Source organism: Peromyscus eremicus, chromosome 4, assembly GCF_949786415.1.
Source record: "Peromyscus eremicus chromosome 4, PerEre_H2_v1, whole genome shotgun sequence".
In the NCBI taxonomy this organism is placed as follows: domain Eukaryota; kingdom Metazoa; phylum Chordata; class Mammalia; order Rodentia; family Cricetidae; genus Peromyscus; species Peromyscus eremicus.
The window spans coordinates 86,949,786-86,965,577 of NC_081419.1; the positions used below are offsets into that span (position 1 = coordinate 86,949,786).

Genomic DNA, 15,792 nt, shown 5'->3' on the forward strand with positions numbered 1-15,792 from the left:
TGGATTATTTCTGTATTGGAACTATTGTAAATAGCACTGCTCTGAGTACTTATGGATATTTTTGTTCGTATATTTTCATTTTTCTTGTGTATATATCTAGGAGTTGAATTGATGGGTCCTGCAGTAACTCTTATATTTCACCTTACAAAGACACTTCTAGACTGCCATCCCAAGTGGCTCCTACGTTTTACATTACCACCAGCAGTGAAGATTCTAGTTTCATCCTACATTTCCTATTTAACATGTTTTATCTTAGTGGGTATCGACAGGTATTTTGCTGTGATCTGTGCTGTCATTTTCCTGATAGTTACCGAACATCTTTTAATGTGTTCATTGGTCATTTGCATATATTCTTTTTAAGACATTTCTATTCAGAGCCTTTAACTATTTTAATCAATTGTTTTAACTTTCACTGAAAGTTCCTGTTATTTCTCCTAGATACAAACCCATTATCAGATATATGACTTACGAACATTTTCTTCCTTTATGTGAGTTGTCTCTGCTTACTTTATTGCATCCTTTGCAGTGAAATTATTTACAAATTTCAACAAAGTCCAACTTATTTATTTTTTCCTTTGTTGCTTTTGCCTTGGTATCATATTTAAGAATCCATATTCTAATCCAAAGTTGTGAAAATTTATGACTATGTCTTAACACTGTTTTATAGTTTTAGTTCTCATATTTCAATCTTTGATTCACTCAGAGTTAAGTTTTGCATGTGAAGTTAAAGCTGTTGACATTAAAGAAAATTTAACACCAAACCTTGGGAGACCTGGAGGACAGATAAGAAAACCATCCACCTCAAGGGTGATGAATTGGTTGCTAGTCAGGACCACATGAACAATATGTTTGCATGCAATTTTCTCTCTGATTAAATTCTAGCTAATGGAATGAATGCAAAATGGATTTATATAAAGTGATCATTTATATAAAGTTATCATTTATAAAATGAAATATCATCCATTCCTTATTCTTCCCTTTTGCAGGGCATATCTTAGGTATATTGACATTAATAAGCTATTTTTGACCATACAGATGAAGAAAATTTGCTGAAATGATTCTTAGTTGTTACTGAATGTTAGAATCATCAGAGAGGCTTTAATGAAGTACTGATATTTGGCTTTTGTCATTACTGTTGAGATAGCAGCTCTTACATAGCCCAGACTAGCCTGGAATTCAAAATCCTCCCACCATAGCCATTAATACAGGGATTACAGCCTGGGCCCTGTTAATTTCTGGCTCTTGGATCTCACACCTCTAGACTTTTGAGGAAGTTGGATTGAGATATAGTCTGGAAATTATAGTGTTATATGCTGCCTCAATAAATCTAACACTTAGCCAAGGTTAAGAGGTCTACTCCAGGGGAACAATTTCTTGAAATTTAGAACACACAGGCAGGCATCACCTAGGCCAGTGGTTCTCAACCTTCCTAGTGCTGTGACCCTTTAATACAGTTCCTCATGTTGTGATGACCCCCAGACATAAAAGCCCTCTTGGCTTTAAAGAGATTTTCCTACAAGAGAAGAATGACTTGGATCACTGTATTGATTCCAGAAAGACCAGTTCCTCACACTAATTGATTAAAAGAATTCTGAATTCTGTTTTGGCAACATGATGAAGCTGAAGGGTTTACCATCCAACTATGCAGTTCAGCTACTTTCCCCAGCCAATCCATAGTTGGGTAAATCAAAGCTTCCCCAGCAAATGGAACAATTCTGAGTGATACAGAAACCCTTTCTAAATAGTCTGAAGGGCTTGGGTCGGTTTCTTTCTATCCCTTTGCCCCTCCGTAGTCTGTGAACACAAAAGGATAAAAAACACTGACTTTTTTTTTACATTTTGTTTTTCATTTTGCAAAGACCTTAGCTATTCTTTGCACTAATTAATCGTTAATTATTCATTAACCCAAGCAACCAGTGTGGCCTTAGACACGTTGAGTGGTGAGTGAAGCTGGTAGGTTATCTATGTGGCAGATTAAATTCTGTCCTAATCTCTCTCTGGCAACAAAATTTTAATGGTGATGAATGTCTTTCCCCAAACATTCCTAGTATCAAAAGGAGATGGGTAGGTGGGTTTGGAAGAGAAAGGGAAGGGGCCAAAGTACCTGACAAACTGGCTGAATAAGGCTGTTGTGTTCCGGATGATGCGAGCAGCCTGGGACTCCTCCCGCTGGCACCTCTGCAGTGTTAATCCGTCATCCATGTGGCCTTCCTGATGGAGTATGACCTACCCACAGGGCACGGGAACAAGTCCAGGTTACACATTACTCCACAGCTGGGCCACCCACATTCTCTGGGGTATTTTCTTATTATTCTTTTCCCTAGCCAAGCTCCCCTGAGTCCATTTTGAAAACGGGACATTAACAAAGTTATTTTGCCCATATGCCCCATTACTGACATGTGAATTATTCCCACAACCTGGCGGTTTGATGAGAATGAAATTTTATGTGCCACCATGGTATGAGCGACAATAAATTTCCTGGGCCTGGATGGCCAATTTGAAGGGAGAAAACATACATTTATAATGGATTTTTTTTTTCTCTTTAAAATGAACACAGGCTTACCCTTGAAGATGGGGAAAGTCCCTTTGTTTAGGCCATTCTCCTCCATAGGTAAATTGGGCAACAACAATTCAAAGGAAAACTCTCTCCTGGGATCAGGACTGAATTTCTCTACTGAAGGTCAGCTATGGAAAGTTAGTTAACTAGCAGATTGGGCCAGGGGAAGTGGATTAAGTGGGAGTGTGTTTCTTATGGGGCTGATTTCAGAGCATGGGCTCTCATATCAGGTGCCATTTTTCGCCCCAGTTCTGTTTGGCCGTTTGCCAGCTGAGTGACTCCAGGTAATTTACTGAACCTCTCTGCTTCCAGGTCACCATTTGCAAACTTATGTTTATCTTGCAGGGCTGTTTGGGGGTTTAGGTGATTTACATATAAAGCAAAATGACTCCTAGAAAGTAAAAGGCACTCAAGGGATGTTTACTATATGGGCAATAATTACTGATCTTTGGCCAGTTATCAAGAAACCATTCGGACTTACTGATCACCAAGGACATCATGGGCAAAGCTAGCAACTTTTGGAGCTTGTTAACTTGTCCTCTTAACATGGTTCAAATATGTGCAGGTAGTATGTGGGAAGGTGTGACCCTGGTTCAGGTTAAGGTCAAATCCTGATCTAAATTCCTGAGCATGGCAATATCTTGTGGAAATGAGGGATCACATAGGGTCCTGGAATTCAGTCTGTATGTCAGGATTTTTATTTTTTATTTATTTTATTTATTTTTTGAGACAGGGTTTCTCTGTGTAGCTTTGTGCCTTTCCTGGATCTTGCTCTGTAGACCAGGCTGGCCTCAAACTCACGAAGATCAGCCTGACTCTGCCTCCCGAGTGCTGGGATTAAAGGCGTGTGCCACCACAGCTCGGCCTGTATGACAGGATTTTTAAAACCAAAGCTTATTTTTCTTCTCATGTGAAAATCTCTTTCTTATATTTTTCTTCTTTTGGTCAAAGCCTAATATAATGAATTTACCCAAGAAGTAGGATACAGGCTTGGAAAAGTTTGTGTTCTCGAAAAACAAAAAACAAACAAAGAAACTTTTCATCCTTGAAAAACCAAAAAAAAAAAAAAAAAAAAAAACCCAAAAAAACACCAAAAAAACCCCAAAACCCCAAAACAAAAAAAAAGCAAACAAAAAAAAACACACCAAACTTTTCATCCCATATGCATAAGGAAGATAAAGCATTGCATAAGATGCCTAACCATTGGACTCCCCAGCTTTTAGGCAGTATTAGTTTTCCAGACCTTCCTGGTGTTGATTAACAATGTGCAATTTAGCAGTACACTCCTACTATGTGTACTTTGTGTTGCTCCTGGTTTTCTGGTCCCCAGAGACCAATCTTCTTAGAGTTTTGCTTGTTCAGGTAATATGTAAACTGGACAGACAAACCATAAAGTAACAAGGACTGAGAACACTGGTTATACTGTTATTAAGTACCTGTTGATCATAATTCAAGTCCTTAGATCATAATCCTCATGGAGGTACTCACAATGTATAGGGGCCATTCCTTTTAACATGAGAGACTGTTTGTCAATTTCTTTGTTGTGGTTGTCTTTCCTGGGTTTTATTCATTTCACACAGATCTGGACATTTTAGAGGGAAAACTTAACCTGCTCTTATGAAATATAGCACTGTTTGCCTTTCAATGGCTAAGTGCTAGAATATCATATAGAAGAGGTCTCTCCCAAATTTGTATACATATTCTAGCAGTTAGATGGGTCTATGGGCAGGAAAAGACACACAATCTCAACAATGCAGTCCAACATCTTTCTATGTGGACAGAGTCCCTTTCCATCTAGAGGCTCAGTCTCAAACTCACAAATTCTACTCTAGCATTATCATGGCTGATGTGCAGAAAACCAAACAGCCTGTCAAGATACTACAATACTCTACAGAGGACTGGGAAAGGCTGCGGAGGATGGAGCTGGGCAGATGTTTCCTGTTTTCTCTTATTCTCAAGAGTGTAGCTCTCTGTTTAGAGTGTGGCTTTATCAGGACTCATTGAAAGCTTACTGTACTTCCCCGGGGCATCACAATGTGGGAGACAGTTACTGCCAGCTTCTGTCTCCTTAGGACCATCATATTGTCTGTCTCTGCCTGTGCTTCTCCATCACAGCTGTGATATCCTGGTTTTTTTGTCTTGCCCACACAGCCCACACAGGGACAGCTTAGGACCCTATGAGAAACTGCATGTAGAATTTCAGGCTGTGTCTATAGCTATCTCTACTTGGGAATTTTGATCCTAGAAATCCCAGAAATACTGGCTAAGCCTGTGTCTATATTCTTTCTCCACCACAGTAGAGCCAACCTAAGACCTCCCTCCCTAGTCTACAGATCAGCAACTGTGTGGAGGCAGTAACATAAAGATCAAAGTAGGTGTTTCTTTCAAGTCCACATATTCTGCTCTAACCAGCGGGGCTTGTATTCAAGGGACCTTGGTCTGTGAAACCTTCCTATTACTACATAGTGTGATTCCAATATCCTATAATAACTACAATTTGGAGACATGATAATTATTGCTTTAGGCCAATATGGTGGGACTAGTACTTCCTATAAACTTATTCTAGATTTCCTTGACTACCCAAACATGCATTTTGAAAGAATTTTCCAAGAAAATCATACCCTTGGCATCTATTCTCTGGTTCCTATAAAAAAGAATTACTATTATGGCAATTGACTTTTTGATGAAAAGATGCTCCAAGTATCCAAGCTAGCTTTGTGATATGGCAGACTGTGATGCGCTACTCAAGTATGGATACATCTGTGGACAGAGCATCAATTCTCATCTCTCTGCACACTGGTGTCTGTAGCCTCATTGTTATGCAAACTGCATTTCCTCCATAGACATTCTAGTTAGTCTCTGTCTTATGAAAATAGTATAATAACTCTATTATCCACTTAAATGAAGGGAGCGATGATGCGCATAATCCCAAAATAGTGGAACTACTAAGAGTCATTGAGACTGAGTTTCAGAGTGAATCAAACAAGCTCCAGCTCTTCCACAGTCATCATGATTAGTGTACTCTAAAAAAAAAAAAAAATGAAAATGGGCTTAAAGTGACCAAATTAGCCTAATTTACTGGAGAAACTATGTATAATCTATCACAGAACCACTCTTTAGAGCAGGAATGGGTAAAACATAATCATGCCCACCTGGTACTCAGAATCACTTCTACTGCCTAGCTGTACCCACTCAGTGTAAAACAACCCTGAACAAGCCTCAGACACTTCACCTTTCTTTTCAGAGGTCCCAGGCGGGAAGTTTTGGCATCTTGTGCTTTGTAGGTGACCCAAAGGCCACTGGCTACATGCTGGACAAAGCAGAGAGAATCCCCATACTTGATTTCAGGAACTCCCATGCCTTCCATATCTCTCTTGTGGCTGGAATCCAATTTCTCCTTGATTTCCTATTCCACACACAAAAAGAGAAAGAAACAAACAAATGTAGGCATGCCTGATTACATAGCAACTCAATATATAAAACAAATAACTTGTGCAGAATCTGTAAGACAAAAAGCTATTATCAGAATAATCATGATGTCTTCAGGCTAGGATCTTAGAAAGGCTGACTTACTTTATCTGCTGCTAATTGTAAAACCAATGCATGGAAGCTTTTGGCCACTTCAAAGGTATTTAAAACCCTGGAAAAGGAAGCAGTTGGTAGGTTTCTTATTCTGCTCTCATATTATATGCTTCTTTCTTACATTTTTTAACAAGTAACTCTTAAGTGGTCAGTTAACTCATTTTTACTAATTTATATCTTCCATAATTTAAATTCTTATCTTCCACAAATGCCATGTTTCAGGAGTTTAAAAACACCATCTGTTAATATCATAGTCACAACAGCCAGGATATGGAAATAGTCTATGTATCTATAAACTGATGAATGGATAATGAAAATGTAAATTTATACAGGGGTTATTTAGCTGTTAAGAAAAATTAAACTATGAAATTAATAGGTAAATGGATGGAGCTGGAAACAATCATTCCAAGTGAGGTAACCCAGACCCAGAAAGACAAATGTCACATGCATTCTCTCATTTCTGAATGTTAGCTTTGAATCTTCTGATATGTATATTTCATTTTGAATACCTAATAGAGGTTAAAATATTAGTAAGGGGTCATGGGGGTCTTAAATGGAGGAGAAATAGAATTCAATGGTGTAAAGGGTTAAAGGAAAATAATGAAGAGGGGGTTAAATTGGAGCAGGGACAAGAGGGGAATAGAGAATATGGGGAGGGATAAATAAGACTAAAGACCTTTTGAAAAAGTCATATGTAAACCCACTACTGTGGAAGCATGTTTTACACACACACACACACACACACACACACACACACACACACACACACAGAGAGAGAGAGAGAGAGAGAGAGAGAGAGAGAATACTTCTTAAAAATGGAATTACTCTATAATTGGGGTGACGATGTCCCTATTAGACATCAGAGGCTAACAAATAAAAAGCCAGCAATGAGTTACCTCTTTTGGAGTTGTTGGCCAGTGAGTTTCTACAGACCCCTAACTGGGAAGTATTGTAATACATACTATTTAAACACATTGTATGGAATTTTAAAGAACTAATAAAAAAGTAAAAATAAGTCAAGAGAAAGACTTTTAACAAGTAGGGAGTACTACTGTGTTTTAAGGTAAAGTTGTCATTTGTATATTAGTCTCTTAGGGCTATGTTAAAATTGGGATCTTAAATATTGCCTCCTGTGGGATGTTCTGTATGCTGTGAATGTGTTGCTCTGATTGGTTAATAAAAAAAATGCCGACTGGCCAGTAGCCAGGCAGGAAGTATAGATGGGACAAGCAGAGAGGAGAATGCTGGGAAGTAGAAGGCTGAGTCTGGAGATGCTGCCATCCGCCGCTGCCGTGAGAAGATATAAAGATACGGGTAAGCCACAAGCCACATGGCAAAGTATAAATTTATAGAAATGGGTTAATTTAAGATAAGAAAACTTGATAACAAGAAGTCTGCCATGGCCATACAATTTATAAGTAATATAAATCTCTGTGTGTTTAATGGGGTCTGAGCAGCTGCAGGCCCAAGCAGGACTGGAGAGAACTCCAGCTACAATTCCCCAGTGGTCACGTGTTAGAGGCTTATCAGCCTGGGAGGTTGTGTAATACTTAAGATGAAGAGCCTGGTGGCGTGGACTTAGGTCTCTGGTGCTATGCTTCTGATGAAGACAGAACCCTAGACTCTCCTTTTGCTTCTGGCTGACATGGGGTGAATGCCTTCTTTACCATTCATACCCTGCCATAACAGATACTCTGGTCTCACCACAGAGCTCTAAATAGTGGAGCCAGCAGCCTATGGGCTGAAAATTCTGAAACTGTAAGCCAAAGAAAACCCACCCTCCTTCCAGCTTTCTCCTGCACATATTCAAAGTGAAGGGACGCTGACAAGGGGCCACCTTCATTGTGCTCAGTTTTATTCTTCAGTCCCCACTGTTTCCTGGCCTGTTCTCTAGTATGGAAACAGGACTTCTGTGCTAAATAAGCACCCTGTCACAACCTGATGTGCCTGCCACATGAAATAGATATGGATGCATAGCAGCTTTATTCCTTTCCTCATCTATGAGGGCCTCTCTGGCTGTATTCTAATGTTTTACCTCCACTTTTTTTCTCTATCTTGCATTAAATTGCTCAGTTGTAAGAGCTGTTAACTATGCAGTGCTTTGAATTTTTCCAACATGAAAAATATATCATGCTATTCCCTTTGATTGTGACAACATTCCTCCTCTTCTTAATGATGGGCATCATGTGCACTGAGCCCTTACCATGCTCAGCACCAATTTTAAGTTCTTTACAGGTTCAGGTATTAACTCTTCATAAAAAAAGCCTCCAATGGATCTACAAATATTGTCCTAGTTCTCCAGATGAGAAAAAAATGAAAGAAATAATTAGGAGTAATGCCAGAATGCAGTCAAGGAGTTGGGATCTGGAAGGAGTTAGGGGAGGGGAACCCTTAATCAGAATATATTGTCTGAAAAGATTTTTTTTTCAATAAAAATATAAAAAAAATAGAAAGAAGTCTACTTCTATGTATTTAAATAAACAGATAAAAATTGACAACGAGGACATGCAGTTAGGAGGGAGATGTGATTGGGGTAGGGTTGTGAACTGAGTATGAGGTGGGGAGTGGGGTGGATATGATCAACATACATTGTGTATGTTTGAAAATGTCTGAGAAAACTTTAAAAACAATTCCTCTCTAGCATCTGTGTTTTCTCTGTTAGTCTAAACGGGACTCAGCTTTCAATTCCCCTTAGATGTCACTTAGTCTGTGAGGGCAGCTGGTGTCTCTGGCTGCATCTCCCCAGCATTGTCTCATTCCTCTGTTAAGCACTTAGCATCTCATAATTGATCTATGAAAAGAATCAGGGCAATGAATAGTGGATTCTTACTAGAGAACTCAGCACCTATATTACTTATGGAACGTATTGTGAGGGAACACTTTTAGCTGAGTGATTTTTTCTTTCATATATATTTATTTTCTACTTCAGTTCTTCTTTTCCTTCAGACTTTCATCAAATGAAAATCATCTACTTTATGCACACATAAAATATCAATTTGAGTAGTATTAATATTTCATAAGAAATTCTTTATTTTAATGTGTGCTGAGAAATTGGCTAGAATGATAAATATGTTATTTCTCAAAATGAATATATTCAAAAGAAATGGATTTCTGATTTTGTAACATACATACATCAGGACTTTCTCTATAGGCAATTGGTCAAGAATGCATTAATTCTATGAAACAATGGACACTTGATTTTCATCACAGAAATACCCACAGTCCTATAGATGTTCCAGCCAGTAACAGGGCTTACAAGATGTCAACATTTTTATCTGTTGCCTATTCTCTGGCTATAGTCAATATACTAAAATAGAAACAATACAAAAGACAGCTGTTAAATGTGGTAATTATACTGATTTCTAATTGCTCCTGGTAAAAATAATGCATATTTTCAATTAGCATTTTATTTTCTCATTTTTTGTTTACTTAAATATGGCTTTTCCAAAATAAATAGGAGGCTCCATTTCCTGTAGTCACTGAAAGAAATGAGCCACTGTTCTCTATATTGTGTTTGTGCCTTCACTTTTACAAAAGAGCATCATCTTCCAGTTGTCACTATGGTGGACACTTCATTGGCTGCTTCTCATTTAGAAGAATAACAACAACAAGAAAACTCAGATATCAATGTCAACAAACACAAAACCCAGCTCCACCCAATTCACAATACTCATAAATCACCAAGGAAATAGAAGAGGCTGGTGTTAGGGTACCTTGACTCTTCACATGACTGTAAACCGAAGCTCCTCTTTCACATGACCATGGCCTCAGATGCAATCATCCTGTTGCTAGAAATGGCTCTTCCCTGAAGAACAGAGCTAAACTAATTGCCTCCTTTCAGTTCCTGAGTTCTAAGAGAACACAATCCTCATTTCTTATGTAACATATTCTTTAACCAAACTGGGTTATGAGTGACAGCTTTTTCATTTCAGTGTTGGGGATCAAGCCCAGGGCTTCCCAGATTCTTGGTAAGTGCTTCACCACTGAGTTATACTCACAGCTCTGGGATACATCTTGATGTATCAAATGCTTCTTTTCTTTGGGATTTTCTTGACATTATTACTTGAATCGCCTGATCACTTCCGCAGTTTTACAATGGTAACATTTGTATCCTAATACTTTCTTCATATTTTGGTACTTTGACATCTTTGAAACTTAACTGAGTAGGGAGGGACCTGGAGTTCCTAAGAGGCTCCAAGGCATACTTGCTACATGCACACTGAACAATCCAGAACCAGACCTCCTCTATAATGACTTCACACCTCAGGAGGCAACATCCCTCTGCTTTGTCATGCCCAGGTCAGCTACCAGGTAGCTAGGGACACCTCTATAGCTGAAATTACTCCAACTAGTGAACTCTAAACTGTCTTTCTTTGCCCATGGAAACTTCAGTAAGTCTGATGACATAAAATACCCTGCAAGTCTCTCTCCACCCTCCTCCACCCTCCTCCTCTCCTTCTGATAGGTATTGGTGCTCTGCGGAATGACCCTGAATGCCATGTCCGGCCTCCCAGTGCTAGGACTTGTAAGAATAAACAACTTTTTCCCAGAGCCCTTCTCGTGTCTTGCTTCTCATACCACGTGACTAACCATCACAGAAAGAACACAGGGCAAACATCAAGCCTTTCCCACATCCAGAGCCATAAGACACCTCTGGTTTCTCTAGTTTTATAGTCTCATACTCCCTAGAGGACTTGTCTTACTTAGGACCAGTTGACTCCTAAAGACAGCAGAAGGCTGACCTAGAAGAACTCCATCAGTCAGAAACCAATCCCCGCCCTGTATAGAGCTTACATACTCTAGGCCACCATTCCCCTGTCCAAACCACCAGGGCCAAGTTGCAAACCTGTTACAAGCCTTGTGTTCCAGAACCTGCTGAATGTATTCAAATTCACCAGCTTGATACCTACTTATCCTTGCTACCCCATCCCTTTCCATGGGGACCACAAAATGACTCTTTCTCTTTCTTCCCTGTACTGGAGAGTTTTATGTCACTCGACACAAACTACAGTCATTTGGGAAGTGGGAACCTCATTTGAGAAAAGCCTCTACCAGATTGGCCTGTGGGGCATTTTATTGATTGATGGTTGATGTGGGAGGATCCACCTAACTATGAATGGTACCACGCCTGAATTGGTGGTCCTGGTGAGATAAGAAAGCAGGCTGAGCAGGCCATGAAAAGGAGGCCAGTAAGAAGCATTCCTCCATGTCCTCTGCTTCAGCTATTGCTTCCAGGTTCCTGCTTTGAGTTCCTACCCTGACTTCCATGGATGATGGACCTGTAGGGTGAAATAAACTCTTTCCTCCCCAAGTCACTTTTGATCATGAAAGCAATAGACACCCTAACTAAGACATATCCTTTTTATCCTCACAGGTACTTTCTGACCTGGCCATGTGTGGTTGAGCATATCCCCCAGTCTTCAGAACTGCGACTAACAAAACATAGTTTCAAAGCCAATCACTTTCTAGTCCACTGCTTTATCATTCCTGGGTAGTGAGAAAAATCTACATTTGAATGCATGTGAGAGACCTTTGCTGGCACATGCTCTACCTCCCTGGGAAACAAAGGCTTTCTCAAAGAGAAGAACAGGAATTTGTCTTTGCATTCCATACAGTGCTCTGCTTGAAATAGATTGCAAACAATTTGTTTTATTGTTCTGCAGCTATTTGATTTGCATATCTGTATACAGATGTCATCTTTGCCTGTCATTGATGATTCTGAGAAGGAATAGGTCACTTGTCCTGATGCTTGTTGAAAGGCAATAAGCGTTATTTTCTCCATTGACAGCTATGAAGGAGATGCTCATGAGTACATCTCAAATGACACATTAGCACTTGGCTTAGATAATCAAGTTGCTATTCTCCAGAAATAAATACCTGCTCAGTGCTTACTACGAGCCACGTATTTTACTAAGTATTCTACAAGGACAACACCAACACATAAAGCACTGTGTCTACACAATGACATGAGTAATATATAAATCCCTATAAACATTTTCTCTAACCCTTCCAAAGACCACACTAGTTTTATCAACTTGTTTTCTTGAAGATAAACTGAGACCGATATTGACTCAACAACTTGCTCAAAGCCATAAAACTAGAAAGCAAAAGGACACTAAGCCAGGTCAGATTCCAAAAATCCATTTTAACAGACTTATTTGAATGGCTTTTCCATTAGCATAGATAAGTAATTAATTGCACCAATGTCTTAGCTATTTAAAGGCCAATATAAGGAAATGGTTAAAATACACACTCTTTATGAGAAAAGCAGCTTTGGGTTTATACAAACTTTAGAAGTTACCCACATAAATCAATTACAAACAGGTGACATGGTATGCATTCAAAGGACAGCTGGAGCTTGTGCTGGCCTGTCACTTCTCTATAAAGCCACCAGTGTCCATAGTATCCATCCTGGCGACATTATCTAATCTGAACCAACTCTAAACACTTCACCACTAAATAGTCTAGTGAAGCTTTTCCCATGCTCTTTTACTTAAAGATGTCACTAATTTTTATTTTTTGGATACAAGTGCTTTGTGTATACTTATCTAAGTGCCCCATGTATGCACAGTACTAGCAGAGGCCAGAAGAGGGTGTCAGATCCCCTGGAACCGGAGTTAAAGATGGACATGAGCCACCCTGGGAGTGCTGGGAAGGGAACCTGACTCTGTAGGAACAACAAGGGCTCTTCGCTGCTGAGCTATTTCTCCAAGTTTCTACCCCCTTAATACCTCAATGTAGGGATATAATTCCAATATATGAACCCCTTAGAGGCCACACTTACGCCATAGCGGTAGGAACATGGAAGGGGATGGTGTCCTGGTAAGTGAAAAAAATGAGGCAAGGAGAGTGGTGAAATCTCGAGAGGAAGTTGATAAAAACTAAGTACTAAATACACCATCCTACAGGTCCTTGCTTTTCGAAATCACAATGTTAGCAGACGTTTCTGCAGGAAAAGATACCTTTAGACAAATGATGTGTTTTCCAGGAGCCAAAGAGAAGCTTTCAGGATTATAAGTCCCACATTAAAAGTCAAACATCATCATTCTCTGCCAAAGTAATCAATTCAATTCTGTTTAACGCAGCATTCCTAGCATCATTTGGCATCTGTTTTCAGGGAAAGCTAATGCTGCTAATGCAAGGCCATTGAGGTACCAGGCTGCATCTTAGAATAATCATTCCAGTATCAGTGAGAAAGTAGACAGAAAGGGATTATGACTAGAGATGAGTGAGCTGTAAGTTATGGCAATAATATGGAGGAAGATGTCTGAAAGAGCTTCTAATTTGTACATATGTGTCCATGGAAGTTGCAGAAAAAATATTTCCAACATATACTGTAAGCATCTAAAATATTTCAGAGAAATAGAAGGAATGAAGGAACCCATTAACAGATGCTGAAGGGAGTCTTTAAGGGAGTCACGGTTACACCACTTCTGTCTATCTGTCTCTGCAGAAACTATGAGGAATCAACTTTGGCTTCACTATACCAATATAGTCCCCTCATGAACATCTCATCTAGAAACAGAGGTCTTGATATTGCTTTAAAAACAATTATAGCCTGTAGAATGCTGTAAAGAGCCTGGAGAGCCCTGGGGCTGGTGGGAGGGCCTCTGCTGGGTGGGAAGACAAGGCTGTCCTTCTGCTGGTCACAGCATGTTAGGGAGCAGGCCCATCTGCTTCAGCAGGGGAAGCACATTTCCTGAGAAGCAGCCCATATTTTCTCTTTTCATCTTTATATCACCAGCCCCAGGTCAGCAACCCAACTTCCACTTCATGGATTAAAAAAATACAGCATCATAGGTCACTTTCCTGGTCTCCTTTACTCCTCAAAGTAATCCTTCAAAATACATGTCTTTATTCCTATTTTTATAAAAAGAAATATTAAGGTTGAACAGCAAATGGCAGCATCAAGGTTCAAATCCAGATTCCTCCCACTTCACAGCCCATGGTTTTCCTTGACTGCCTCTATGTGATTCACTTTGAACAACAAAGGCTTGGGAAAACACATCCATTAGAGAAGTCTAAATCCTTTGTAGTTTTGATTTACAGTGAAATACAGTAGGTGGTGGTGTCTCTAGATACTGAGATCGTTTGTTTACCTTTTCTCCTCTCACTTTCCTTCCTTTGCTCTACCACATGTGTCCAACCTTCTGACATTGTGACAGAACACTGTCATCTACAAAGGCCACCCCTGAGAGCTGTGCAGTTCAGCTACAAAACAAAACAAAGACCCAAATTCTTATGATGTTTTAAGTGAGTTCACTTTTTTGGGTTGAGCCACATCCATAGCTATTCACTGCCTCATGAGCTGTGGGTTGGAAATGGCTGCACCCTCTCTTCCCATTCGATGAGTTCATGAGGAAATAGTCAGAGGAAACAGTCACTGGTGAGACACAATGTCAGCACCACTCTGTCCATTAGACGGGTGTATGCAGAGCCCAACTGCCTCCTTGTTTGGGGGTGCTACAGGCTGCTGAAGTTAAAGAACACATGAGAAGCATGTTGAACAAAGATGCAGTAGTTAATTCATAACAGTTATTTGATAAATGTTTCCTAAATTGAATGAAATGTCCTCGCTATTGAGGAAAAATTTCCTGTAAGTAGGAACAGTGATAGTTGTACAGCCTTACACAACGAAATAGGCAAAATGTGGGAGTCTCTCCCCATCATTTCAAGACTGGTTCTTAAAAATACATATAGAGAAGCCATAAAATAGATGGCTACACATAATAAGGCCTGCTTTAATATTATTAATTCAGCCTTGCCTGAAAGGAATGCAGTGTTGTAAGCTGACATTGAAGCATGACATCTAAATAGTATTTGCCATGCCAGAGTAAATATTAAACCACATTATCTGACAATCCTAAGGGAATGGCCTTGCAATGTCAAGACTGTGGAAAATGATGGGAAATCAAATTCATAGAAATTTGACTTAGATGTTCAAAATAAAATGAATCTCTCTCATTGAGTGTGTTCAGGGATGAGATGATAGCAAAATGATTACACAAGCAAGACAGAACATGGCTGCAAAGATGAAAGAGGTTAGATTGAAATGGGTTTCACTGTGGACTTTTATGATATTTATATATCCCTTCATCAGGCCATTTTCAGCTGTAGTTTCTACACAGTATCCACTGAGATGCTGGAATACAAAACCCTTTCAGTGGGAAATAGGTATGTTCTCCATCACTAGGACCTCCTACTAGAAGCATGAACAATGCTTGTTCTCATAAGCTACACCTCATACCTTCCTGGAAGTAAAAGAATGACCTCACTGGTGATGATATGGAGAGACCAAAGGATGCTATAGGAAAAGGCTGGTCATGAGAAAAACACCACGTTCAAAGACTGATAAACATACAGTATGTTGGATCTAAAAGGGACCACGGGAAAGTGGTAGAGACCTGATGGAGGGACAGGCAGAGGTCAGATGCAAGAGAGTCTTCATGACAGGCTTCAAATGAGGTCAGAATAGATTAAAGATTATTTTACAGGTCTCATGAAGAGCTGGTGAGAGTCAAGACCAGAATTAGGCAACATTAAAGCTGTGTGATATGTCATACTTACTACTTTCAGATTAATGTTGGGGTGCTACATTTTAGAGGCAACAACGTATCCCAGAACCTCCACTTTGATATGAATAATTCTGCTGA

General features: G+C 39.6%; 1 protein-coding gene across 1 annotated transcript in view; it reads right to left on the reverse strand.

The window, feature by feature from the left end:
* Positions 1 to 15,792, reverse strand: part of Ryr3 (ryanodine receptor 3) — a 359,592-nt gene that overhangs the window by 257,839 nt on the left and 85,961 nt on the right. The window contains exons 11-12 of the mRNA XM_059258921.1: positions 5,790 to 5,963; positions 2,105 to 2,226 (exon numbers count right to left, since the gene is read on the reverse strand). Coding sequence (XP_059114904.1) covers positions 2,105 to 2,226; positions 5,790 to 5,963 — 296 coding nt within the window. The remainder of the gene's footprint in view (positions 1 to 2,104; positions 2,227 to 5,789; positions 5,964 to 15,792) is intronic.